At 44.9% G+C, this 25,731-nt stretch overlaps 4 protein-coding genes across 6 annotated transcripts; all 4 read left to right on the top strand.

Annotated features, from left to right (window-relative positions):
* The first annotated feature begins 1,366 nt into the window (after nucleotides 1-1,366).
* On the top strand, nucleotides 1,367-13,240 carry tbc1d22b (TBC1 domain family, member 22B). The gene is made up of 14 exons (XM_068597405.1): nucleotides 1,367-1,675; nucleotides 4,579-4,635; nucleotides 4,968-5,157; nucleotides 5,263-5,425; nucleotides 6,065-6,232; nucleotides 6,318-6,388; nucleotides 6,565-6,693; nucleotides 7,343-7,408; nucleotides 8,960-9,074; nucleotides 9,298-9,404; nucleotides 9,839-9,914; nucleotides 10,048-10,175; nucleotides 10,326-10,421; nucleotides 11,033-13,240. Exons 1-14 carry the CDS (start codon nucleotides 1,620-1,622, stop codon nucleotides 11,159-11,161), a joined length of 1,551 nt encoding a protein of 516 aa, XP_068453506.1. The 5' UTR covers nucleotides 1,367-1,619; the 3' UTR covers nucleotides 11,162-13,240.
* Nucleotides 13,241-13,413: 173 nt separating this feature from the next.
* Nucleotides 13,414-17,013, top strand: si:ch211-148l7.4 (uncharacterized protein LOC563603 homolog). Of its 3 annotated transcripts, none has more exons than XM_068596805.1 (2): nucleotides 13,414-13,748; nucleotides 13,908-17,013. In XM_068596805.1, the coding sequence occupies exon 2, from the start codon at nucleotides 13,930-13,932 to the stop codon at nucleotides 15,508-15,510; it is 1,581 nt and encodes a 526-aa protein (XP_068452906.1). In that variant the 5' UTR covers nucleotides 13,414-13,748; nucleotides 13,908-13,929; the 3' UTR covers nucleotides 15,511-17,013. The 3 variants fall into 3 exon arrangements, with proteins under 3 accessions (XP_068452906.1, XP_068452909.1, XP_068452907.1); XM_068596808.1 differs by having other exon boundaries at nucleotides 13,905-17,013; XM_068596806.1 differs by having other exon boundaries at nucleotides 13,414-13,760.
* Nucleotides 17,014-17,728: 715 nt separating this feature from the next.
* Nucleotides 17,729-19,461, top strand: snrpg (small nuclear ribonucleoprotein polypeptide G). Its single transcript, XM_068597404.1, has 4 exons — nucleotides 17,729-17,884; nucleotides 18,077-18,099; nucleotides 18,543-18,667; nucleotides 19,231-19,461. Exons 1-4 carry the CDS (start codon nucleotides 17,853-17,855, stop codon nucleotides 19,279-19,281), a joined length of 231 nt encoding a protein of 76 aa, XP_068453505.1. The 5' UTR covers nucleotides 17,729-17,852; the 3' UTR covers nucleotides 19,282-19,461.
* Nucleotides 19,462-21,124: 1,663 nt separating this feature from the next.
* On the top strand, nucleotides 21,125-25,693 carry plpbp (pyridoxal phosphate binding protein). The gene is made up of 8 exons (XM_068596755.1): nucleotides 21,125-21,262; nucleotides 22,618-22,725; nucleotides 22,837-22,872; nucleotides 22,959-23,034; nucleotides 23,107-23,247; nucleotides 23,332-23,474; nucleotides 24,054-24,152; nucleotides 24,701-25,693. Exons 1-8 carry the CDS (start codon nucleotides 21,173-21,175, stop codon nucleotides 24,890-24,892), a joined length of 885 nt encoding a protein of 294 aa, XP_068452856.1. The 5' UTR covers nucleotides 21,125-21,172; the 3' UTR covers nucleotides 24,893-25,693.
* Nucleotides 25,694-25,731: the final 38 nt, after the last annotated feature.

The following is a 25,731-nucleotide window of genomic DNA, read 5'->3' as shown; positions in this document are numbered from 1 at the left end:
ATGATGGGGTCAAAATGTTTAGTTCACAGCTGTCAAAATACAAAAGCAGGTTTTATAAAGTAATGATATCATGAATGACTGCAACTTTGTTATTATAATTATTGTAATGATAGGGCTGTCCTTCACCAAGGAAATTCTTAGTCAACTGAAAGTCATCCGATGTTTTGTTGACAGATCTGTCAAACTGAGTTTCTCCACAAAGAATCACACAAAAGCACCACATTAAATGTTGAGTTTATCAGAGGTCGGCTACGTTTCTTCAAAATAATTCATTCGGGGTGAAAAAGCATTTAAATGACTAATCTTAGTGTTTAAGACTATAAACTACCAATGAGTTGACTTACAGACTAAGAGGGGGAAATATTTAACAAAATGTGTTTGTCCTTAATAAACAAACACAAAGACTTATTTTTTTACTGTCAAAATATAACATAATATTACCTCAAACACACTTATTTAGATATTATCCCACCAGTAAAATAATTTCTAAAATTAGTACTATCCATGAAAAGAGTTCACTACTCATTTAAAATTGGCGATTAGCCCGGTCAAATGTTTTCTTTACACTTTGTGACGAATATGAATGTTATGGGGTTCAGAGTTTGGGTTAACGGCTAGCAAAATACAAACCCATGGCGGCAAAGTTTTTGGTATTAGCTCGTTCACTCCGCTCAGCTTCTGCCTATCGGCTTGTAGTGACTCCGTCACTGCGAGCTAAACACTCCCGACTGTTTGCTTCCTGGCTCCTCAATGGTGGAATGAGCTCCCCATTGACATCAGGACAGCAGGAAGTGTCTACATCTTCCATTGCAAACTAAAAGCACATCTCTTTTGACTACATTTTGAATAATAAAGGTAGCACTTTAGTAGCTCTTGAAGCTCTCTTACTGATAGCACTTTGTAGTTTGACTTTATTGATTTTTGTTGTTCTGAGTTTGTTCTCATGGTTGAATGCACTTATTGTAAGTCGCTTAGGATAAAAGCGTTAGCTCAATGAAATGTAATAGCTATCAAAATATAGTATGTCTGCAGATAGCAGTTATTTTTAATAAAGACATATTTTTTCAGATGATTTTTAGATTATTTATCAATTTAAATAATTTCGAACTTTCCCGAAACAGTGCAATAACACCTGCTGTGTCTCGCAGGACTTTGACCCCATGTTGGCCTGTTGTGGGAGTGGCACCACCTGACAACATGTCCGCGAGCTCCCCGCTGACCGGAAGCTTCCTCACAACAACAACACAGCGTCCCTCCCGGCCAGCGCGGGCGTTCACACGGGTATCTCGTGGTTTTGTCCCGACCAGCAAGCATCCCTGACGTCACTCCGTCCCCTCGTCCTATTGGCCGCTCTCGCTGCACCTGCTCGACTCCCCCGCCAATCACGAGCGTCGGTCTGTGTGCTCCAAGATGGCGGCTTCCAGTGCTCCGTATCAGACATCATTGCATATGGAAACCAAATAGCAAATCTGCCGGTCGTCTGAACTTCCAAAGCGGCCCAGCAGAAGAAGCCCGCCGGGCTGAGTGGCGCCAGTAAGACGCGGAAACGGGTTCCCGATGGTTTATTGGCGCGGGGAGCTGGTGTCGGTCTCGGTCTGAGGGGGTTGTGTTATCCGAGTATGGCCACCGAGAACCGGATCAATTTTTGGAGGAGAAACGCAAAGGTTCCCGGAAGGTGGGTTTCTGTTCCTCTCCTCTAACCTCCTAAACGAAGCGGACTCCCGTTCCGCCTGCGATGTGTAAAGAGCATTCACGGCCACTGCACTATTATGTAACATAATATCATATTGTTGCTTGAATGAACTCCTGATTATTAAGTGGGCTACATATGGGAATGCGAATGGGTGGTTTCGCTGGCCGTGACGTGTACAGTGTCACTGTAAGTGGCTCGAGAAGGACCATGAGGGGACTGTCTATAGAAAAGCCTCCATGGAGGAAGACAACCTCCATCTCTTTCTTCTCTGCTGGTGCTCTCACGCCGAGCAGTGGAGGGGTCACACCCGCCATCTGCCCCGGTCTGTGCAGGAGGGGGTGCCTCTCGATATCAGCTAGCTAATAGGAGAGGGAGCCGTGAAGGAGACTGCTCTGGCTGGCCCGGGACTACGGCTCTGCCTCCTCAAATCTCTATTTTAGTCATCTCTGTGGGGTTTGTTTGACGAGTCATAGGGGAAGTTAAAAAAAACACATCCTCTTTTTGTGGCAGTTTAATGAGATGAACACAAGAACAGTGATTGACCAGCTCCTAATTTGCCTTTATCATAAAGAGGACTCTTATTACAATGTACTGACTACTTTGTGGTAGGGGAAACAATAACATTACCTTCCTGAAGTGGGATGAATCATGTGGACCATTGCTTTTATTCTCGGTCCCAGCTTGTGGAGCTTGCTCTGTAGGCACCATGGTGATGGGTTATTTACAGCATATGTATACTGTGTGTGTGTGTGTGTGTGTGTGTGTGTGTGTGTGTGTGTGTATGGGTGTGTGGGGTTGAGGGCGGCGCTGTCCATGTCACACACACAGATCTCTTATTTGGACAGAAAGCAAGCCGCTAGTCCGCTGCCTGTGCTCCAGCCTGTCCTGATAAAACAAGTCTGATAAACAAGAGAATCAGCCGGCCCAGTTCTCAGCCACTCGGCTTTCTGTCAGTTTGTTCATGCAAACGATGTGAAATAGGTTGACTTGGGTTAGCCCCAGGCATGTGGAGCCTCATTTGAGAGTCCTCAATACTAATATTTGTTGCTTTGTGACTTCCACACAAAAGCCTCTGAGCTACTTTGAATTTAGTGCTTATCAATAGTAAAATTTCTGCCACCTGGACAAACAGCATCTTGGATAAACCGTCATATTGGGCTTGATGTTGGACCACCACTCTGGTGAAAGAAAAAGAAACGTTGTGAACAAAGTCCTTTGTTTTCTCTGTGATCAGAATCCTTATAAAAAAGAAGACTTCAGTCACAAAAGCTTCCCTCGGTTGACAAACAGTCAAATTATCATACATTGTTTACAAAACTCTAATATTTGATTTGTGCTGAAAACACAGACATGACCACTCGCTTTAATTCCCACACTATGCCATAACAATTATAACTGAAGTTTGACTGTTGATGAAGCATTAAAATCCCTTATTAGAAAAGCCTAAACGTTTGAATAGGATGGAGGAGGAGAGGAGTGTCGTAGGTCTGGCCCAGATCCCTTCCTGGACTTTTGGCTGTCTGCTTTGGTTCGTTGGAAAGAAGCTGAGCTGAGGAAGAAGATTCTCACATCCGTTGAACATAATGGCCACCACAGGGCGGAGAGGAACACGGGCTGTGCCAGCTGTCCCCTCGTTCTGTTCAATACACTCTGCACACAGTACAATCCAAATGAGACAGGGTGAGTTATTTAAAAAAAGGAAGAACCGAGCGAAAGCAGAATGGCTCTGCGCTTCACAAAATACTCCTCATCGGGGTTTCAAGCTTCACTAAATCATCCAAAACACTGACGCGTCACGGAGACACGTCTCAAGTGAAAACACTGTTTTCACTTGAAGCGACCCATCAACCTCAAGGATCTTGTGGTGAAAGCGGAGGCGTCCACCGGGTCCATTCTCACATATCATGACTCTCCCAGCAGGATGTGGTACGAGCTCCACCCAGCAGTCTCTCAGCCTCCTACGGGCTGCAGGAGACCACTACCAATGTAACACCTGCATCATACACATGCTCATATTATAATAAGTAAGGCATAATGTAATGACAGTTTGTGCATAATATAAATAGTTATTACATCAAGATCAAACGTTTACATTGAAACTAAGCAAAACATTTTTTTATAATATATTCAGATACATATATAAATACAAACAACTACCCTTGTCTTCTTAAATCATAGGAACCCTTTAGCTTATATGTTAAATGTATAATTTTATTTGCATGGCGCATACAAATTCTTCATTTATTCTTAACAAATGAAAACCACTATGTTATGCGCCTCTTGTGTTCATACATTGTGCGCTAAATTCTGACATTATGAGCTTTTGCTTACGTGTATATGATTACATTAAAGAAAAAACTTGCATATACAAACATTTCGGACACCTATAAGTGAATGATAAAATGTACTTTTAAACCTTTCTTATGAAAACTATACATTTATTTATTTGACCGCCCTTTAAGATGTCAAACCGAGACTACTTTATGGTTTGTTTCTTTTCACATTACCTCTGTATTGCACAGATTCTCCTTTTACAAATACGGAATGCAAAAATTACCCCATGAATTTGTATCGCATACAACATATGGAGTTGTCCTCTGTTGTCTGTATTGATTTTTGTTAAATGGATGTGTGCTTGACAACAAGCTGGAAGGTCGAAACGCATCAATACACTGATATGTATTCCCATATATACATTATACTTCAACTAGGAAACCAGGGAAACTATTCACAAAGAGCATCACGTGAAGGACAGCATGTGCGTGCGTTAACTTTGCTCTGAATAACAATGGATGAGTAGGTTAGCTGACTATTAGCATTAGCTGGGAGGCTACATGTGTTTTTCTGCACAGAGGTGACAGCGGTTCACATGTCATCTCCTACAGCGTACAGCCAGTTTATGGAGCGCAGCATCCTCCTCTCGACCCACGGTTGCGACGCACGTAAGTGCTAAACCTCACCGGACTGCATGGCGTCATGTTACCCACACGGATGCATTTTATTTGTGTCTGTAATTTGTGTTTCCCATTTTCGACCTTGTTTTGCAGCACATTGTTCCACGCTTCAAGTGCTTGAACATGTGTGTATTGCATGCACCAGTATGTGCCAGTTTGACTTGCATTGTTCAACCTATTTGATTTTTATTGGATCTGCTGATTTTTTGTGTTCCTTTGGAACATCATCTCTTAAATGTCTGCCTATACGAGGCACCAGCCTCATGTGAATGTCTGTCTCTCTTTCTTTCTGTTTGATCTCTCAATCCGTCCCTGTGCAGGTATCCCAAAGACACAAAGCCCAAGTTCAACAATCTCAAGTCTAAAAAGGCCTCTAGCTTCCACGAGTTCGCCCGCAGTACCAATGACGCTTGGGACATCGACGAAGAGGAGGACGAGGATTTCCTCGGGACCCCAGCCCAAACTTCATCCCTTCCATCAGGCCTCCACTCTTCGTCACCACAGGACCAGGTAACTACGAGTAGTCCAGTTTGTCCCGGAGCCGTTCATGGGCACTGAGTCAAGGTGAAATGAAAGGAGATGTTCTGATGTGTTTCCTCTCAGCAGCAGCAGCAGCAGCAGCAGAATCAGGTCTGGGACGCAGAAACCCGGGTGTCCCACAGTCCCGGGACTGAAGATCAAGACCTACAAGATGTGTGGGAGGAGGACGAGGATTGCGAGCACGTCAACGGGAAGGTTGTCAAGTCTAGCAGTGACCTCCACCTCAACACGTCCTCGGGTATGTGGGCAATACACTGCAGAGCTCCATTTGACATTAAGCGCTACTGACGAGCTTATCAGAGGATTCCTAGTGAAGCTGATTACAGACGTTGACACTGCAGGTGGGATTATATTCGGCCTGTAGCATGCGCCCGGCTCAACATTTTACAATGTTGAGAAAGTTTCTCCAAATGCTGTGATCTCCGTATGCAGCAATGTGTTTCTACCACAGTACGGTTCACTAATAGTGTATCTTATCACAACTCTGCTCTTCAAGCAGGGTTCTTACACATCCTGGGAAACAGTTGACCAATTTTCCAGTCAATAAAAGCACCTTGTAAATGAGAGAAGAAGTCAAATGTCTTGGAAGATCTTCTGTTGTCGTCTTAGATATTCTCTCAAAAAGTTTATCGATCAAAACTCCCCAAAACAGATAGCATTACCATCTGAAAGGTATGTTCAGGATCATATTCAGATGGTAGTTTATGGAGTATTTTGAATATGCGGTTTTCTGTTATGTTGTGTACCGTATGTATACACTCACTTTGTGTGTTAAGTTGAACATCATGTCTCATTTCCAGTGGTCGTGGACCGTCTCACAAATTGTTATGTCTATATTATTGGATGTTGTTTTTTTTTTCTCGTGTGCACTGTACAGTTCGCTCCACACTGCAGAAGCAGCAGTCTCTCCCGGTTCGTCCCATCATCCCACTGGTGGCCCGCATGTCGGACCAGAATGCATCTGGAGCCCCGCCCATGACAGTGAGGGAGAAGAACCGGCTGGACAAATTCAAGCAGCTGCTGGCTAGTCCCAACACGGACCTCGGTAGGAGAGCAACACTCTGAGTGCTAGATAAGAGGACACGTTGGCTGCACACCCACTGTGTTTATCTTGCTTTGTGCTCTTACAGAGGAACTGCGGAAGCACAGCTGGTCAGGCATACCAAGAGAAGTCCGGCCAATCACGTGGAGGCTTCTCTCTGTGAGTGTCGTGACCTTCCTGTATTTTGGCTTGTAGCACAGCATTTGGTCTCAAGGCCAAGTTCCATTCTTCCTGGTGTATGTGTGAGCCAGTTGCAATCTTTTGTAGGAAATGTTCCCGTAATAGCAAACACCTTCTTCTTATCTGAAGCCCCTCCTCCTCTGCTCCTCTGACAGGGCTACCTGCCGGCCAACAAGGAGCGCAGAGAGCTGGTGCTGAAGAGGAAGCGAGAAGAATACTTTGGCTTCATAGAGCAGTATTACCATTCCAGAACCGACGAGCACTATAAAGACACATACAGACAGGTAACACTGCAGTTCAAGGTAAAAAGCCACCTTCGATGAGGATGGTGACTGTAGTGGAATTCCTCAATGTGGTACATTGACCCCAAAAGAGTTCCGCTGCAAAATACTTGGTACTTCCTGGATCCAGCGACGTCATTTGGGTGCCAGTGATGTAGTTGGAGGTAGAAAGAACCGCAGGCTGTTTGCGACGGATTTCTCGTCTCCAGGTCTGGGTAGCTCAAGGGTATGCGAGAGGGCAAGTGAGAGGACAAGCGAGAGATGCTGCGCAAAACACAACTTTCTGAACCTGTTTTAAGCTTCATTGTGTAAATAAAGCTCAAAACAGAACTTCCTTGTTCTCTTTGCTTCTATTGCAAACTATAAAGATGAGAGAGGCCTCTGGACAAGGGCACATGGGATAGTGTTTTGACTCAGATATTCAGCCGTATAAATTGGAGCCAGCACTTTCTAGAGAGAATGTGGTTGAGTATAATTTAGTGCTAAGGAGTGTATTGTGTTTACCATCGACAATATTTGGACTTCCACATAAAAGGTGGCAAGTGTTACCTTTTAACAAATCGACAAAAGCCATTAGACTACTAAAAATAAACAAAGCAGGATCTGCTTTGATTTAGTAAAGTAACACCTCCATTGTGTTTCTTCCTGTCAGATCCACATCGACATTCCAAGAACCAACCCTCTGATTCCCTTGTTCCAGCAGCCCGTCGTACAAGAGGTAAGATGTGAATGCTAAAGAGCGCATTGTGGGTTTGTCTGTCACGTAACAAGTAGAGCAGGAGGCCGCTTCATTAAGCAGAGCCCAATGAGATTGGACCCTCTTTAGGTCAAGTTGGACATGTAACCCACTCTGACCAGCACCACAGGACCACACGGGCTGTAAACAGGAAGTCGCTTGTTCCTTAAATGTGGTACTATGATGGCTTTGTGTCACATTCAGCAGAAACCTGGCTCTGGGTTTAAGCACAGCCTCGTTAGAGCAGTTTGGTTTGATGCATGTGACGATTTAGTCTGATGTTCTATCTCGTAATGAAGATGACGGGTTATTAAATTGAAAACCGGTTGTTTTCATTTTCATATACAATAGATGCAGTCATCTCAAGACATTGATTTCTACTATGCCCAGCCCGAAGCCCAATACCTACGCACATGTTATTGCACTTCATCTATTTAACGCAGCAGTTATGAGGTTCGGTGCACAATATGTGAACACAAAATGCTGTGAAAATCTGCCTATGCACACAAAATCAGAACAACTTTTAGATTACAACATGCATCACACTCTAAGTGACATTTTAACCTGCAAGTGTGCCAGGATTTATTGAAATGTACTATCAGAAACGGAATATGATATTCATAACTATGACTATTATCCGTGAATATTTTTTCCTGTGAGCATAGAATGAGTTCTTCATCGCTCCATGTGACCCTCTTCACACTCGGCCTGTGACACAACAACAAACAGATTCTGCATTCTTTTGCAGAGGATGTTCATTGTTTGTTTGTCGTGAAAAATCCACTCGTGCTGCAGTCTCACGGCCGTGAGCAGCGCACGCTCTTCTGTTGGAAGAGGTTTATGTCAGATGAATGTGATTATGAAATGGCTGTCACAGGGACACAGAACGAAGTAAGGTCAAATTCATAAAGTCAAGAAGATAGCGGAAGGTTGTTTTTCTTTGAGTCAGCTGTTGGATCATTGGTTCAAACAAGCACACGTTATGATGCTGTAAACGGTTTGAATTCAATGTGTAGAGCGTGTTGACTCTGCTGTTGAAAACATGTGCACCCATGTCTACTTTAAAGAGTACAATGGACTTGATACTTCCAATTTGACAGTTTAAAAGATGTGGGCCTTCACAGCATGCTCTCATTTGGACCTTGATCCATATTAGAACTTTAACTTCCTTTTTATCTCCGACTTAGGCAGCTTCAATACTAAATAGAGTAACCTTTAATAACCAAAACTACATTCATCTACAGTAATGCTTCAAGGCAAAGAGCATCAGACACTTCTAACTAACATTCACACACTGATGGGAGGAGCTACCATGAAGGTACCAGCTGTCCATCAGGACTAACTAACATTCATACACCGTAGGAACAGTTGTGGGAGTGTTGGGGTAAAGTGTCTTGTCCAAGAACAGCCAACATGGACAAGTGGAGCCGGGATCAAACCGCCTCTGATTGAAGGACGACACTGCTCAACACTGATCCACAGTCGCCCCGCAAACATTAATCAACTGTTTTGTTGCTGTCTTTGTTTCCACAGGTGTTTGAGCGGATCCTTTTTATCTGGGCCATCCGTCACCCAGCCAGCGGTTACGTCCAGGGAATCAATGATCTGGTCACGCCCTTCTTTGTGGTCTTCCTCTCTGAGTTTGTTAGTAAGTTACTCTTGTAAAATGTCCTGCATAAATACCTGTTATATTAACACTGGACCAGTATTAGCCTTTGTTTTCACCTTTCGCCCTCTTTGGTCTGTTTTATGTACCTTAATTTTACAATGTTGTTACTCAGCTGATACACTGTCACATTCAAGGTCTGAATAGGAGTCATCTGTGTGAGTCAGGCCAGTTCTGTTTCAGTCAGTTTTATGTGTTGCTCCAGCAGAGGATGTGGAGAACTTTGAGGTGGCAGCGCTGCCTCTGGACACTCAGAGAAACATCGAGGCTGACAGCTTCTGGTGCATGAGCAAGCTGCTGGATGGAATACAGGTCTGGACACACACACACGCACTCGCATTCGCACACACAAACACACACACACACACACACACACACACTCTCTCTCTCTCTCTCTACAGGTAAATCATCTCTAGCCAGATCCTCTATAGACTAATTAATCACTGTTCATGTTTTTGTGTACTTGCACATACATACTTTGAATTTTTGCACTTTTTGACTGTTTACATTTGATATCCTAAATTCACACGCTGTACATGTCTTTCATCCCAGATATTTTTATTCTATTTTATTTTGTATATATTTTTCATCCCTGTTTTATATTTTATTTTATTTGCTGCTCTGTCACCAAATTTCCCCTTGGGGATTAATAAAGTATATATTCATTCATTCACTCACATATACACACTTGCACAATGAACACTTGTTTGAATATGCAAATGTGCCCGTTTGCTGAATCCTTTCAGGACAACTACACTTTTGCTCAGCCTGGAATCCAGAACAAAGTGAAAGCTCTGGAGGAGCTGGTCAGCAGGATAGATGGTAGGTGGACTCTTGTCAGTGAGTCGGGAGTTTTGTGTGCCTCTTTTAGGGCTTGTTTAAATTGTATGCATGTAGAAAGTGATATAAGGCTACAGCTAATATCCCACATGTGTCTGTGTGTGTGTGTCTCTAGAGGACATTCACAATCATTTCAAGAGGTATGAGGTGGAGTATCTGCAGTTTGCGTTCCGGTGGATGAACAATCTGCTGATGAGAGAGCTGCCGCTTCGTTGCACTATTCGTCTCTGGGACACCTACCAGGTAGAGCGGAGTACCACCTACACACCTTCACAGTAGAAAGTAACCCAGTACAACAGCAGCATCAACGGCTGCCTGAAAAAGCTTCTTTAGAATTCCCTTGTTCGACCACTCAATCATACAGTATTTGTTTCGTTGACTGGGTTTCTGCAGGCTGAAGCGGAGGGTTTCTCCCACTTCCATCTGTATGTCTGTTCTGCCTTCCTCATCGAGTGGCGCAAAGAAATCCTCTCAATGGTTGACTTTCAGGTACAAATCTGTCCTCTTTGTAGGGATGCACACTGCACTGAGGACGTAACCACTAAATATTGATTGAAGTACTAACAGATGGTAACAAAACTCACTGTAAAGACCGGTTTATGGAAGCAAATAAAAAAGGATGTGATCATTTTGATATTAAAAGCAACTGTATTGAAGAAGACTTGAAACTAATGATTGAGACATAAACTCATGTTTACAATGTTTACCGAAGAAATGCATCAAGAGAAAAGTAGAGTCATTTATATAGACTTCTATACAACCAGAGGAGTTGCCCCCCTGGTGGTCAGGAGAGAGAATGCAGCTTTAACACATGAAGCATAGACTTCTATACAACCAGAGGAGTTGCCCTCCCCCTGGTGGTCAGGAGAGAGAATGCAGCTGTAACACATGAAGCATAGACTTCTATACAACCGGTGGGAGTTGCCCTCTGGTGGTCAGGAGTGAGAATGCAGCTGTAACACATGAAGCATAGACTTCGACACAAACAGAGGACTCACACCCTGGTAGTCAGGAGAGAGTATGCTGATTAAAGAACTGTTATCAACCTTTTGCCTTACAAAATAGTTTCCATTTAAATAGAGATTTCTGTTGCTCTTCAGGGCCTCCTCATGCTACTGCAGAACCTTCCTACAATCCATTGGGGCAACGAGGAAGTGGGTCTCCTCCTGGCGGAAGCTTACAGACTGAAGTACATGTTCGCAGACGCACCCAGCCACTACAAGAGATAGGCCCGAGGCCGCCTCCCAGCAAGCGCAGTCCCCCTTGGATCAGACCAGACTGTGACCTGAGGCACCCCCAGTATTCGGACACTCCAGGCGTCCATGTGTTGACCTTGAGATGACCTGGAGGAGACTGACAAAGCCACAAAACTTCTCCTTTGAAAATGAAGTCCAGCGAATGTCACAGTGGGTTAATGGTGCTCCCACAGAGCTCAGTGAATGTGACACTATTTGCAGTGGATGGACTGCACTGCATCAATGGACTGTAACAGTATCATAACCACAACAATGTCACCTTGGTTTACTTCTACTGGTTTGGGTCATGCAACATTAATTGTCTCTCATGTGAAACGTACACTCAGAAGAACACGCTGTGTTATAAAGGGGTTGATGCTTTTTGTGAAAATTGCATCCACAGATTATATTTTCTTGTTTTGAAGATATGTTTTGGTATTTGTTTTAAAACTCTTGTATGTAGACCGGGCAAATACTTTATTTTCTCTTTTAAAATCTATTTAGTCTGACACTGTCAAGCTCTTATAAATATGATGGACTGCCTGTTGTGTTTTGGTTTTAGGTTACCAAATTTGCACTGTACAATCGACTTTTGAAAGTCCTTCTTTGGGACCAGTACGAATATTCTAAATTTGTATTGGGAATTAGACCTAAGAGTAGCAAATATTAGATACTGTGTTTTATTTCAAGTTGGGTTTTGTTTTAAAAGTGGAGAAACTGATTCCTTATCAGTTGGTCTTGGTTATCATAATTCAGCATCTTTAACCACTATGAAGCTCTTGGGTGTAATATATATATCACCAGTGGTACAATTGGAATTTGACTGCTTCTGAATAGACGAACGTTGGAGACCTTCTGGTTAATGTAGCTTTGAAATTCCTTGCTCAATTATTTTATGTTGTGAGTGAGATAATTGAAAATTGTATTCTATTTTTGACAGAATAGATTTTTAGTTTGAGATTGTGGCACAAGCTGAGATCAGTAACAACTGGTCTGTTTTGATGCTTTTCAAACTCCTTTCTTAATGCACAATAAGGTAAATGATGGTATGATCCTCTGAAGTATCTCTTTAGATACCGGTGGTTACGATAAAACCTTCATATGCATAGAGGTAGTAGTCCACAATGTTTGAGGTAACTTTAGTAATTGTTTATGGGGTTGGAGATGGAGGAGACGCCTTGTGGATGTTCGTTCAGTACTAAAGGACATTTAGCCACGGCATCCCACTGAGACATCCTGTGGACACAGTGCAGCTCACATTATATGACGATGCCTTTGTTCTGAGCATTTGTAATGTTCTCCTGTCTTTCAGAGTGTACAGTAACACAGACAAATGCTTTGTTATCATTAATGCTTGTGTTTTATATTTGTCTACGGTTCGGGTTAGGTTGCTCTTGTATCTGTGACCATTCTTGGTGGGGGATGTGAATATGTGTTACTATCTACCTTCATTACCAGTGATAATTATAACACAACGTATGTTCGAGAGATATGACAATCATTATCCTATGATACTATGATTTCTCTCCCATAAGTTTTTTTTGTTTTGTCATTTTCAAAGCAAATGCTTTGTGAAGCTGTAGTCAGGTTTAACATCTGGATTTCCTGTGCACTTGATTCCTGGAGATTGTATACTACAACAAATTGAATAGCACAAGTCTTAATTCATATTCAGGACTGATTGATTCCCTCTGAAAGATGGGGGCTCAACCATAGCTTGAGGTCGACGTGACCTTGTGCATTGTATGAAGTCTCCTGAGGTCACCACTGTACTGAGTCTGTGAAAGGGATCTTTATATTGCTGGAAAAACCTAACACTGTTGTATATTTATTTATGCTTTGTTCATGGACAGTTTTTTCTTGAAGCCAGCTATAATCTTGTGTTCATCAACCTTGTTTGACCCATCTAAAACATGTTGAATGTTTCTGTGTGTTGTTGTTGAATGTATGCCTTTAGCCTTAAAGTAGTTTGTTTTTTCATCCAGGAGCGCCAACAGATAGTTCACTCCATGCTGAAGGTCATTACGTCCTCACAATGTGATGTTGATAACTAAATAAAGCCTTCGTTTCACAGCTGTAATATAACGCCTCTGTATTGGGTTTTGAATGAAGAGATAGAAAACCACGACAGTCCAGCTTCTTGGGTATTTTTTGTCTTCACGTTGTGTTCCTTCCTGTCGAAGCGCAAAAAGGGGTCTTGACGTGGTCAGGTGACGCGCCGGAAGTGATGCCGACAACTCCCGAGAAGTGCCGTGAACGAAGTGCCGTGAACGTAGCATAAACTTCGGTTTCACTTTTGCAGCCATGGCGGCGTTGTTTTCGGCTCTGAACCCTGAGGCTAACGCGACGTACCGCATGAGAGTAACAAGTGGGCCAGAGCCCCGCGGGACCGCTTCAGACTGAGGTCCGCGTCCGAGTCCGACGTTTCCGCGTTCATGACTTGTTAGAGCAGCTCGCAACAAGCTAACGTCCGCAAACACGACGCAGTCCCGTGAGTTACCTCGCTGCTTCCCTCCGGTTCCTCTCGCTGCCATGTTGGGAGGTAACGGAGCTTCTGTGCTCCTCCTGTGAGCAGCTAGCGGTGAGTTATCGGGTAAGAGAGGCGAGCTAATCGCTAGCCCTTTCCCCTCGACAGTTGGCGAAAGTTAGCTGCTGAATCCCGTTTCCTTGTGTTGTGGCTCTTGTGCATGTGTGACTCCCAAACTAATGACTGAAACGTGTACTATCTCCTGCAAAGCAGCAGAGGAGCTCGGTGGAGGAGGATGGATGGTGTCAGCTGGAGCACCACCAGGGCCCAAGAGTCGTTCAGCCGCTCCAAGACGACAGCAGACACGCTGTCGAGGCTGGCCAGCTTCATTGCACGGGCTGACCCCAAACAGCCCGCACCGAGCCAGACTCTACACCCGTCCCACCTGGACACGCATGTGGGTCAAGAATGTGGTAAGGGCTTCCCTTATGCCACAGATCTGTTGCGTCACCAGGAAGCGAAACACGCATTACCCAAGCCTCATCGGTGTCCGTCCTGTGGGCACGGGTTCTCCCTGAAGTCGTCCCTGCAACTACACAAGTGCAATCCTGACTCTTCCACCTGTGAGCTTTGTCCTGGAGAGTCACAGCTGGGTTCTCCGTGCGCCTTGTCTACAACCTCAGATCCCGGCAGGCTGCAGGACGAGTCGCCTCACCTCCTGGGGGGTAGCCCTTACACGTGTGCCCCGTGTGGTAGAGGCTTCAGCCAGAAGCAGGCTCTGCTGCACCATCAGCATGCTGGGTGTAGTGAAGCACCATCCCCGTCGGATTTAGTTGATGCAACTAGCCTTCCAGGTGATTCTCCACCAGTTTCTGAGGGAGACTCGACCCGCTCGGATAGCTCAGACACCCCAGAGCCCAGCAGCAGAGTTGTCGCTGTGTGCAAGGTCTGTTCGACAACGTTCCGCACAGAAGCTGGACTGCAACGCCACAAACGGACACGCCACAAACGGACACGCCACGCAGAACCGCGGCAAAAGACCAAAGGAGGAAGTACTGGTGGGGAACCGAAGAGAGAGCGGAATACCAAGGTGAACAGAGATCTAATTAAAATGCCAAAATCCAAAACAAAGCTTCTGGACTGTCGCTCTTGTGACATGGTTTTCAGGAGCACCTCTAAACTGTACATGCACAGAAAAGAGAAGCACAGCAGGGAGAAGAACATTCAGAGCGAACCATGGCCGGTCATAATCAAGCGCAGAAAATTAAGCATATATCCATGTCAGGTCTGCAGCAAAGTTTTCGTGCATCATTTGTCACTTCGGGCACATTACAAACAGCACACAGCCTCCAGCTCCACCACAATCAAAAACAAAAGTCTGCCTGTAGGATGTACCACCAAAGACTCAAAGTTATCAGGAAATAGATCAAACAAAGTAAAACCTATAATAGCAGAAGACAAATTTGTGAGGGCTGGTCCAGGGAGGCCCAGGAAAGTGGCCAATGTAGAGAACAAGGCCACTGATCAGGGCGGATGCAGAGTGCCTGAAGACGACGAGGAGGATGAGGATGAACTGGAGAGAGAGTTCCCATGCCCCTCCTGTGCAGAGGTTTTCTCTCTGCAGGCGCAGCTCCGGGAGCACGAGGAGCTCCACCAGTCCTCCGTGAAGAGGAGACAGTGCAGCGTGTGCACAAGCGAGATGGACACCTGTAAATGGCCGGGCTCGAAGAGGCAGAGGCTGTACCACTGCGTGCCTTGCCAGCAGGGTTTTTCAGCTCTGGACTCTTTCTTAGAACACTGTCAGGAGCACCTGCGAGTCAGGGTGGAGGAGGACAGCGTCACAGAGGGCTACACGCATCAGGCCAGCAAAGCCTGAGATCCAGTTTGAATGTCGTCAGCGATTGCCTTTTTGCCTTGAGGAGTTAGTGGGGAGTGATGAGATCTCTTATGATGCTCATGTTGATTTACCAGTTCACTGATTAAGCATTCAGGGCATTTAGTTTGTATACTTGTGCTGGCGGTTTAAAGTTCTCTATCCCAACATATCACGGTTTGAATAGAATGACTCGTTGAAGGACCATACCCGGCTTTTTGCATGTTTTATTCAGGCGTTTTACTCTAAATCAAATTTCACTGCCAACCATATTCTAAAACATACCATAGTTATTTTTAGATATTCAAACGTTTTCTACACTCTAGGCAGCCACCTGTTTCTTGTCCAGTGCAGCTGTAAATCAGCTGGCGTGAAATCATTAGAGCATTCAGGCTGCCTTTCAAAAAAGACCATGTGTAAGAATCCCACAAGCCCAGTAATTGCTCCAGTAATGAACAATTTTCAAAATCTATCTCAGCTTTATTACAGCATAGATTTGTTTGACTAAACATAAACCAAAGATTCACGGTGGTGGATCACACATTCTGGTGTCTCTGCAAGTTGTTTTTCATACTTGAGTGAAATGCGTTGAAACCTTAACCAGCCTTACAAGTAGATACAAAACACTAGTGTAGTTCTTTCATAGAAATGAACGTCCACTCTACGCCACGGTTTGTACACATCCGGACCTGGTTTCCCAAACGCATTTGAAGCTAGTATGGTCTTCGCCTGAAGGTGCCGTTTGGGAAACGAGGCCGTCTGCAGTCATGGTACGTTCTAGCAACGACACCGCCAGAGAGATCGTTTGTCAGAGTCTATATTTACACAAGGTGTCTGGAATGAGTTTTGCTAAGTGAGGTCCCATGTCTTCTGCTGTATATTAGTTGTTTTTTTTGTACACATTTGGCAATAATTAGTCACGGATTGGTAGGAATTCTAGCGTGTCATTGTTGCGTGTTGTCAGGGCACTAGATGAAGGTGTACTGCTTTGGTCAAGACTGCAAAGTGTTAGCACTTGCTTCCCCAAAGTGTGAATGAAATCACAAAGTATGACATGTCGACATGTTTTGAGTACTTCTGTGTGCTGTATCGGAGCTCCAACGTGTGGTAGTTATCCTCATCGAAGGATCAAACTTTGAATGGCTGTCATAGGTGTACTTTCCAGTACGTTTTCATTAGGCCGGGATGTGGTTCCCCAGCTATGCGAGCAGCAGATCGCCTGCTGGCAGCCCTTCAGTTTGCCTGGGATGCTTGAAAGGTGTGCTTTGGTGAATTAACAAGGCTCACTATGAGGTGGTGGTGGTCGTTTTTTTTTCAGAATTTTCCATTATTTTCAAAGTTCTACTGTGAAAATGTAAACAATGATTTAATAGGTTTGATGCTTCCACTAAAAAATGTTCAAGGTCTTTCTTAAATTAGTTTATGGCTCTTTATAGTTGAAACATTATTAAAACAATTCTCATTAAATGTATTGTCTGGATTCTTTAAACAGATTTGTATTGTCTGGATTCTTTAAACAGAATTTCTTTTTTTTCACACCACATCAAGTATTTGTGTCCAATTTTTTTCAAATAAATGTTAAGCTATAAAATGAAACAAACTGTAGGCTTACTCTGTGTTGCAAAAATATTTTACTGTTAAATTGTTTTATTTGCCTGCCTAAAACATCTACACTAACAAAGGGAGTCAACAATCAGTTTGGTTAAAAAAATTAAATCAGTCATTAAAATGAACCCTTGAATAAGGAAATTAGCACTGTTTAGTAGCACTTAGTGATAGCACTTTGTAGTTTAACCTTATTGAAGAAATTGTACTTTCTTGATTCTTGTTTTGTTGAGTTCGTACTTTTAGTTGAATGCACTTATTGTAAGTCGCTTTAGATAAAAGTGTCAGCTAAATGTAATGTAATTTGTTATTGATTCTAGTTTATTTCCTTGCTGTCCCCTTTTCTAATCAAAGTACTTGAAGTATTTAAGCTGGCCAGAAAAGTACTGGATTGAATGCAATGATTTAGGGCACGGACTTGATTAAACTTGTTTTGTATTAAGGGATAGATAACTGATCCACACTCCAATGGAGAAGGTGGCGGTAATGCACCTTTTGTTGGATGCCATCCGCCATAAAACCTGAGAAGAAATATTTCTGCTGAACCAGATACACCGATAGCCGACAGGGCCACCGCCTGGCCTCGCGGGGGCGCTGTGCGGAAGGGTCAGCGAGAAAATGTCCGCTGTGGTGGTTTGCCGGGGAACTTCCGGTCCTTCTGTGCACGTTTATCTTCCGTAGGTTTTGCGAGGCGGCAAACATCTGAACAACTGTGTCGGTTTCAAGTAATATAAGACAAAATGAGCAAAGCACATCCACCGGAGTTGAAGAAGTAAGTTGTCGAACTGGTTTAAATAACGCTGTGCTGTGTATTTGTATCCTGCATTTTGTTGTAAAAACAGCAGCGCCATTGTTCTGATCGGAAACGAGCTAACGTTAGCTAGTGTGCGTCGCTCTGAGCCTCTAACGTTAGCTAGTTTCTGTGTCTCTGAGATGACACCTAACAATGTGGTTTCCTCTTTAGGTTCATGGACAAGAAGCTGTCACGTGAGTTGAACTGAGCCGGTGTCCAGGCCTTTTTCTCTGTTTGTTTCTGCTCTCGGGACGGCTTCTTCCTGTGGGCTTCATGCCGCTTGTTAAAGACAAGCTGTGTTAAACACAGTAGTGTGCTCAAGGAATGTATTTGCCTAATGTTGTATTAACGTCATATTCTACAGACTAAAGTAGACATTCCTGCTGAAAACGCTTCCTAAATATTTAATGTATTTTCAATAAAAATGTCAATATCATTCTACCTTACATGGCAAAGTATATTGTAATTGCAAAAAAAACCCACTGTTAAGCCATTTGTTTCCTAATTGTTCAGCCGTACTTGGGTTAACACAGTTTGAACTGGATCAGAGAATACTGGCGTTTAAAATCAAACCGAGAAAGAAGAATGATGAAAGCAACCACACGGGATGAACCGGGGACTTATTTTGTCCTTTCAGTGAAGCTGAATGGAGGCAGACACGTGCAGGGCATCCTGCGGGGGTTCGACCCCTTCATGAACCTGGTGGTGGACGACTCTCTGGAGATGGGCCCAGGAGGACAACAGAACACCATTGGCATGGTGGTCAGTACCTCGGCTTGTGTTTTCTTTTTTTGAATAAATAATAGTCTACAACTCCCATGTTGAACAGGGCTGTGTCCAAAATTGCATGTTCTACTATATAACACACTAACCCTGCCATTTAATTTGGTAGTCTACATTCTGAGCTCCTACCACAAAGATTAAAACAGTATGTGTCACTATAGAGTGAGGCATTAGTCAAGGACTGTTTGGGTCCTAATGCAAATCTTTATTTTCACCTGAAGATTTGGTGCAAACTAACTGAAAATATGAATCTTACCATAGTGTATCTTACTCTGCACACAAATGTTCACCACCTCTGGTACAGCGCAGGCTAGATATCCCCTATTATAAACATTTAAATCAAAAAGCAGACGACTGAATAAAAGAAGGCTGAAACGCCTCCCATGTGAACGTTAACAATGAGCCAGCATGCACAGTTGAGTCTGCTGATACCAAGGAGCTCTGTTCTCTGTGGCTTGTAGAGGTGATCCAAATGTAACAGTGAAACCTGCAGGAAGTCTTCAGTGCAGTGTTTTAATTACTGTGAGGTCTCTTTGTCATAGGTGATCAGGGGAAACAGCATCATCATGTTGGAGGCCTTGGAGAGAGTATGAGAACAGTCGGCTGCACACAATGATCCACACCTTTTTACTTTCTGTTATCCTTTCACAAAGAGGCAAACCTTTAACGTCTCTGAATTGTAACATGTCTATCGGATCAGTGTCGGCAAAGTTTTGTTTGGACATATTTTGAATCGTGTAATCTTGTGAATAAATCACTTTTTCATTACATTGTTTCAGTGTCTAACAGGTTATTGTCTGAATTCTCTGACACGTCTGTACATGTGTCAAAGTCAGTGGGTTTTTTATAGAAATATAACAGCATTTGATATTACACAATTTGAATATTTGATAAACAATTCTATTCCCCGCACCCCTCCCAAATTATGGCATTTAAACAACATACTCCAGTAGTTGTCACCTCCTATAAAGAGTCCTTTATTTCTTTAATTTGTGGAAAGGTTTATATCCACACTTCACGACTTGGAAGTTGAAAGTAGACAAACTCGTGAAAACAAGTTCAACCTAATGTTTAGTTCCGCTTTAGTGTGTCCAGATGGAAGCTCGGTCCTTCATGTTCAGCTGTCAGGTTTGAAGTTCTCCTGTGCTGCTAACGATCACATGGATCAGTGTGATGATGTTCTAACAAAGAGAAGGGAGCCTGTATGAAAAGACACACCATTATAATATTAGTAAAACAAGACCGGAGAATATCAACCCCATTGCATGCTGGGACGTGTGCTCCCCAGCTAACGATCTTTCTGAACAACTTGTTCCAGTTTAGAGGTCAAAGTTCTGAAATGGTTCCAAAGTAAAAATTATTTTCTGACTTTTTTCTAAATCCAAACACGACAATTTCTTTTTTAAATGATGTTCAGTGTTGGTGAAGTCTGAGGACCGGCTGGGTTTATTACTACTTAACATGCTGATCATTTATTGTTCCTACTTTGAATAACTTTCCATGTTTCCAAGTAAAGCAATTTGAGTTGTTTGAAGTGTATCCACCATTTAAACTAATAACAGAGAGCTGCTGGCAAACTGAAATACAAATTATAACAATGAGAAATGTCTGTGATGCGGAAAATAATGTTATGTTATCTATATCAAGGAATCAGTTTTATTCACATTTGTATGGACTCAAAGGATCTCCTGACTGCAAAGATTGATGGACTTTTTGAGGAGTTGGTGGTGAACATGGAAGAGGCTGAAGAGGAAGAAGCATCTGTGATGTACAGATCTTATATCTTTCATCCCTGTTATTTTTTATTTTTGTGTCTGTAAGCTGCTACTTCGACAACAAATCTCTTGGTGATGAATAAAGTATCATCCATCTTGGACTATGCAGCATCAAATCAAAAGTGCTTTGTTTGGTATTCACACTAACATCACAATTCACGACAATGAAACAGAAAACTGACAGTTTCTTATTTCAGAAGCTCAACTGGATAGAAAACATAAACATTGGTTTCAAGATGACATGAATGATCATGTGAAACCTGTATAAAACGATAACAGCATAACAGCACGCCAATATGGCCGAACACAAGGAAGAGATGCTTATTAAAACTAAAAGTCCAAAAGTGAACATTAAATAATTATGTTATTACACTACTAAAACCTAAGAATGTTGTTGTTTTTAAGTTCACCTTTACAAAATGTACAATGACAATGAAACAGAAATTGAAACATCAAAAAATCAAAGGGAAAGACCAATATGTAAATATGAATACTAAATATGTAAAGATGTAATCATATTTCAAACCCGTACTTATTGCGGATAGCAACTTCCGGTAACACCTTCAAGTAGAAGGACTGAAGCATGAGCAGCAGAGGGCGCTCTATCTGAAGGACGCACTTCCTCCTCAGGTGGACTTTTATTTTGAAAGGTCATTGTCGTCATCGCGGACACGTTCCTTTACGTTTTATGTCGTAGGCGTTTGACCGTATGTGGAAAGTAGCAATGTCGGAGGAGGTTGGGAAGGCGCTACAGTCGGTAGTGGAGCGGGTGAACCAGGCGGCGGCACGGCGGCCCAAGGTAACTGCTGCCCGGGGAGCTCCGCTCGAGCCCCGCCGCCGCCGCTGCGCTCTCGCGCTGCGGCAGCACGACTCGTTACGTAAGGCTGCCGAACACCTGCAGCTCGCCTTACGCGGCATGTTACTGGTGGCGCTCCACGGTGACTGGTGGCGCTCCACGGTGACTGGTGGCGCTCCACGGTGACTGGTGGCGCTCCACGGTGACTGGTGGAGCTCCACCAGTCAGCTCCACGGTGACTGGTGGAGCTCCACGGTGACTGGTGGAGCTCCACGGTTGCTGAGCTCAACGGTTACTGATGGAGCTCCATGTTTACTGATGGAGCTCCATGTTTACTGGTGGCGCTCCACGGTGACTGGTGGTGCTCCATGGTGACTGGTGGCGCTCCACTGTGACTGGTGGCGCTCCACGGTGACTGGTGCCGCTCCACGGTGACTGGTGGCGCTCCACGGTGACTGGTGGGGCTCCACGGTTACTGGTGGAGCTCCACGTTTACTAGTGGCGCTCCACTGTGACTGGTGGCGCTCCACGGGGACTGGTGGCGCTCCACGGTGACTGGTGGCGCTCCACGATGACTGGTGGCGCTCCACGGTGACTGATGGAGCTCCACGGTGACTGGTGGCGCTCCACGATGACTGGTGGCGCTCCACGGTGACTGGTGGCGCTCCACACTGGCTGGTGGAGTGCCACGGTTACTGGTGGTGCTCCACAGTGACTGGTGTATGGTTACTGGTGGAGCTTAATGGTGACGGGTGGAGCTCCATGGTTACTGGTGGCGCTCCACGGTGACTGGTACATGGTTACTGGTGGAGCTCCACGGTGACTGGTGGAGCTCCACGGTGACTGGTGGAGTGCCACGGTTACTGGTGGTGCTCCACGATGACTGGTGCATGGTTACTGGTGGACCTCCACGATGACTGGTGGCGCTCCACTATTACTGGTGGAGCTCCACACTGACTTGCGGAGTGCCACGGTTACTGGTGGTCCTCCACAGTGACTGGTGCATGGTTACTGGTGGAGCTTAATGGTGACGGGTGGAGCTCCATGCTAGGGGACTGGATGTGGCTTCCTCCAGCTGCCGGCGCATTGTTGGCTTCTTGTACTCTGGCTGGTGGGTGCAGACCAGCGCTGCTCTGTGGAAGATCACATTTCACGATGCTCCCCGTAAGAGGAGCCTCACGGTTGGTATCTAGGTCAAAGCATGCGGGAGACTGCTCAGCATCTTCACAGCACCGCCCAAAAGCCTGTGCGTGGGTTAGCTACTAATGATCTACTGCATGACGTGGACCAGCCCGACAGCAGGCGTTCCACCAGTGTTCCCATGATGCATCACACGCTGAGCTTGTGTCCTTCCTCAGGCACTGCCGGCCGTGCCGCCCCGCCTCGTCGCGGTCAGCAAGACCAAGCCCCCCGAGATGGTGGTGGAGGCCTACAGACAAGGGCAGCGCGACTTTGGAGAGAACTATGTGAGTGAACGCTGCCGGTGGGGATCACGCCAAACTCTCCAGGTGTCACGAGCGGGGGAATTGATGTGTGAATTGCGTAAAAACTGACCTGGTCTTTTACTTCCACTCCAGGTCAACGAGCTGGTGGACAAAGCCTCAGATCCTCTGGTAGGGTTACATATTCATAAAGTGGAATTGACCTTTTTCTCCACCGCAGTCTGACAGATTAATACAGCGTTTCTTTTGACCTCAAGATTCTAGACTCGTGTCCAGACATCAAGTGGCACTTCATCGGCCATCTGCAGAAGAAGAACGTGAACAAGCTTCTGGGTGAGTGTCCGTCTGCTCTGCTTGCTGCGTGGAGGAGAGCTTGCCTCTGAGTCTTGTGCTTCTGTTGCTCAGGCGTGCCCAACCTGTTCCTCGTGGAGACGGTCGACTCGGCCACGCTGGCCGACAAGGTCAACCACTCGTGGCAGCGTGCCAGAGGAGCCGGCGCGCAGAGGTTAAAGGTCATGGTGCAGCTCAACACCAGCGGAGAGCAGAGTGAGCGCTGAGCCCCTGGGCTTTGTATCTTCCGCCCCGTCCCAACGGGAACGGGCGAGCGCTCACGTCTCACGTGTGTTGTAGGTAAACACGGCCTGCCGCCGGAGCAGGCGGTGGACACGGTGAGGCACATCAGGACCCGGTGCCCCGCCCTGCACTTCTCAGGACTCATGACCATCGGGCGCTACGGCTACGACCTCGCCCTCGGCCCCAATCCAGACTTCCAGGTACAACCGGCGTGCGCTTGTGAGAAGATGGCGCGCACCTTGTGTGTGTTCACCAATTACAACTAAACTATACATCAGAGCAGTACTATAGCGTAATCAGCTATTTAAATGTGATAGTTATGATCAGGGCTGAAAATGGTTAGAGGATTTGAAGTTGAAATACAATTAATAAATACGTTTGTGTCCACCAGAGCAACTTGTGAAAGAGGTTCAAATATAATACCAAACATAGATATCCCCAGTTCAAATAGGTGTGCTGTAGATTACAGGTAATAAAGACTTCCTGAATATTTAGATGTTCATTTAACATATAAAACACATGTGACAAAACACAGGAACTACAAAACTAATCACACTGACATGTAAATCTAATTTGAAAACTGAAACTAAACACAAATCAATTTTCAACCAAAAAACTAAATCATTGTAGAAGTCTGCGCATCCTGAGGTAGAGGAGATGAATCACCGGCCAGGATTAGTGTTCCTATCGGCTGATCAAGAAATACATGGTAACTTAAGCTGGAAGTTGTTAAAAAACAGTGTTTTTTGTTAACTTTAAAATGGCCACGTGTGTCTTAGATGCTGCTGAGCCGGAGGCAGGAGGTGTGTGACGGCCTGAAGCTGCCTCTGGAGGAGGTGGAGCTCAGCATGGGGATGTCCACGGACTTTGAACACGCAGTGAGTATCGGCATTTTGGAGCTCCATTCAGCACAAATATGGAAGACATGATGAAAATGTTTCGGCGTGCGCAGCCCTGTGGTCCAGACGTGTTGTTTTTAAATATGCTCTGTCGATCAGATCATCGGGAAACCCGAGAGGTGCACATGCTCAGCGCTGTGAGTCGGTAAAGATAAAGTCTAGGAGCCGAAGCCAGCGTGTCACTTCCCTGGAAACAGACATTCAGTTGTGGAGGGTAACCCCAAACAAGCCTAGTGGTTATTGGATTACGAGTAAATTAAAAGACTTGCATTGGGCTAGTTAATATTGACTGTGCCTATTAGATTGTGACTCACTTGCCCAACTTATCAAATGCCTCAGAAACAAACATGTTTAGCTAAGTTGTGTACATTATCCTTGACGTGATCGCTCTCTCCTCGCCTCTTCGGCGCTCATCTCAAGTTGGTGGGTCTCTGAGGCGAGGAAAGGAACCGAGGAGGCTCCGTGTCGAACTCGATAAGTCTAATGTGTTGTCCCTGCTCCTCGCTCCTGTACTCTGTGTGTCGAAGATCGAGGTGGGCGCCACCAACGTGCGAGTGGGCAGCGTCATATTCGGCAACAGGGAGTACCCCAACAGCGCGGCCAACACCCCGAACCCCAGCCCGAACCCCAGCCCGGCCCCCAGCCCCGAGAAAACCAGTAAGAAGGTGTCCGAAGAGGCCGCCAAGAAGATGCAGCACCTCACGGTGTCTGAACACTAAGTGAGCCGTCCCGTCCTCTGAAATAAGCTTCACGAAAAAGAAAACAGTCTTCACATGCAAAGTGAATAGAGCAGTGAAGCAGATCATCCCCACAGAGCCATGTGGGGCTGGGATTGCACAATTGTTGCATCATTTGAACGTGTGATTGCCTAATCCTCTTCACTTTTGTTCTGTGCCCTTCTTGCTCTTTTAAGCATCAACAAGTGGCATTCAGTACAGACGTAGTTGTACCTTTTTTAAAGTAGTGTGTTACTAACCTTCAGTGCTCTGACTTCCTCCCTCATGGATCGCTCTCCTAGCAGGCAGCCCGCGGCCGCGGGGGACAGCTGGCGTGTGAAAGGTTTCACGGGAGTTACCACGTAGATTTGTTGTGCTCACGTGACATTTTCTACCTTTCCAACCCCCCGATGTGTGATCGTGCTGAAGTGTGTCCCAGAGATCAGGAAACCACCTCTTTGTTGTACAGATGAAACTGAAGACTTGATTTAATAAATCATTTATCCCTTTATAAGGACATCGTATTGTGCGTTTGGTATTGTTTGTTATGTGCCGTCAGATCTGTGTTCTTGATCTGAACAAGTGAAGCTGAAGAAGAGGTGTTTGAGGTGAATCTATGCAAAGTGGGCTTTGCTTCTCACGCTGCTTTCTTCAACGATGCCACAAGCTCCTGTTTTTCTGTCTTCATGACAAGTGCTTTTAATGTCCGTGATATTTCAAAAGAGATGACTGAGGTGTGTCACTGAGGCGCTTCAGCAGCGCCGGGTTTAGAAACTGAAGCCAGACAATAAATGGTTTTGTTGAAAGGTTCTGCCACTGGCCGTGTATTTCTTGTAATGAGC

This window comes from Clinocottus analis, unplaced genomic scaffold (genome assembly GCF_023055335.1).
Source record: "Clinocottus analis isolate CAN_PGR_092001 unplaced genomic scaffold, fCliAna1.0.p SCAF_4, whole genome shotgun sequence".
Lineage (NCBI taxonomy): Eukaryota > Metazoa > Chordata > Actinopteri > Perciformes > Cottidae > Clinocottus > Clinocottus analis.
This window is presented reverse-complemented; position numbering and strand designations above follow the sequence as displayed.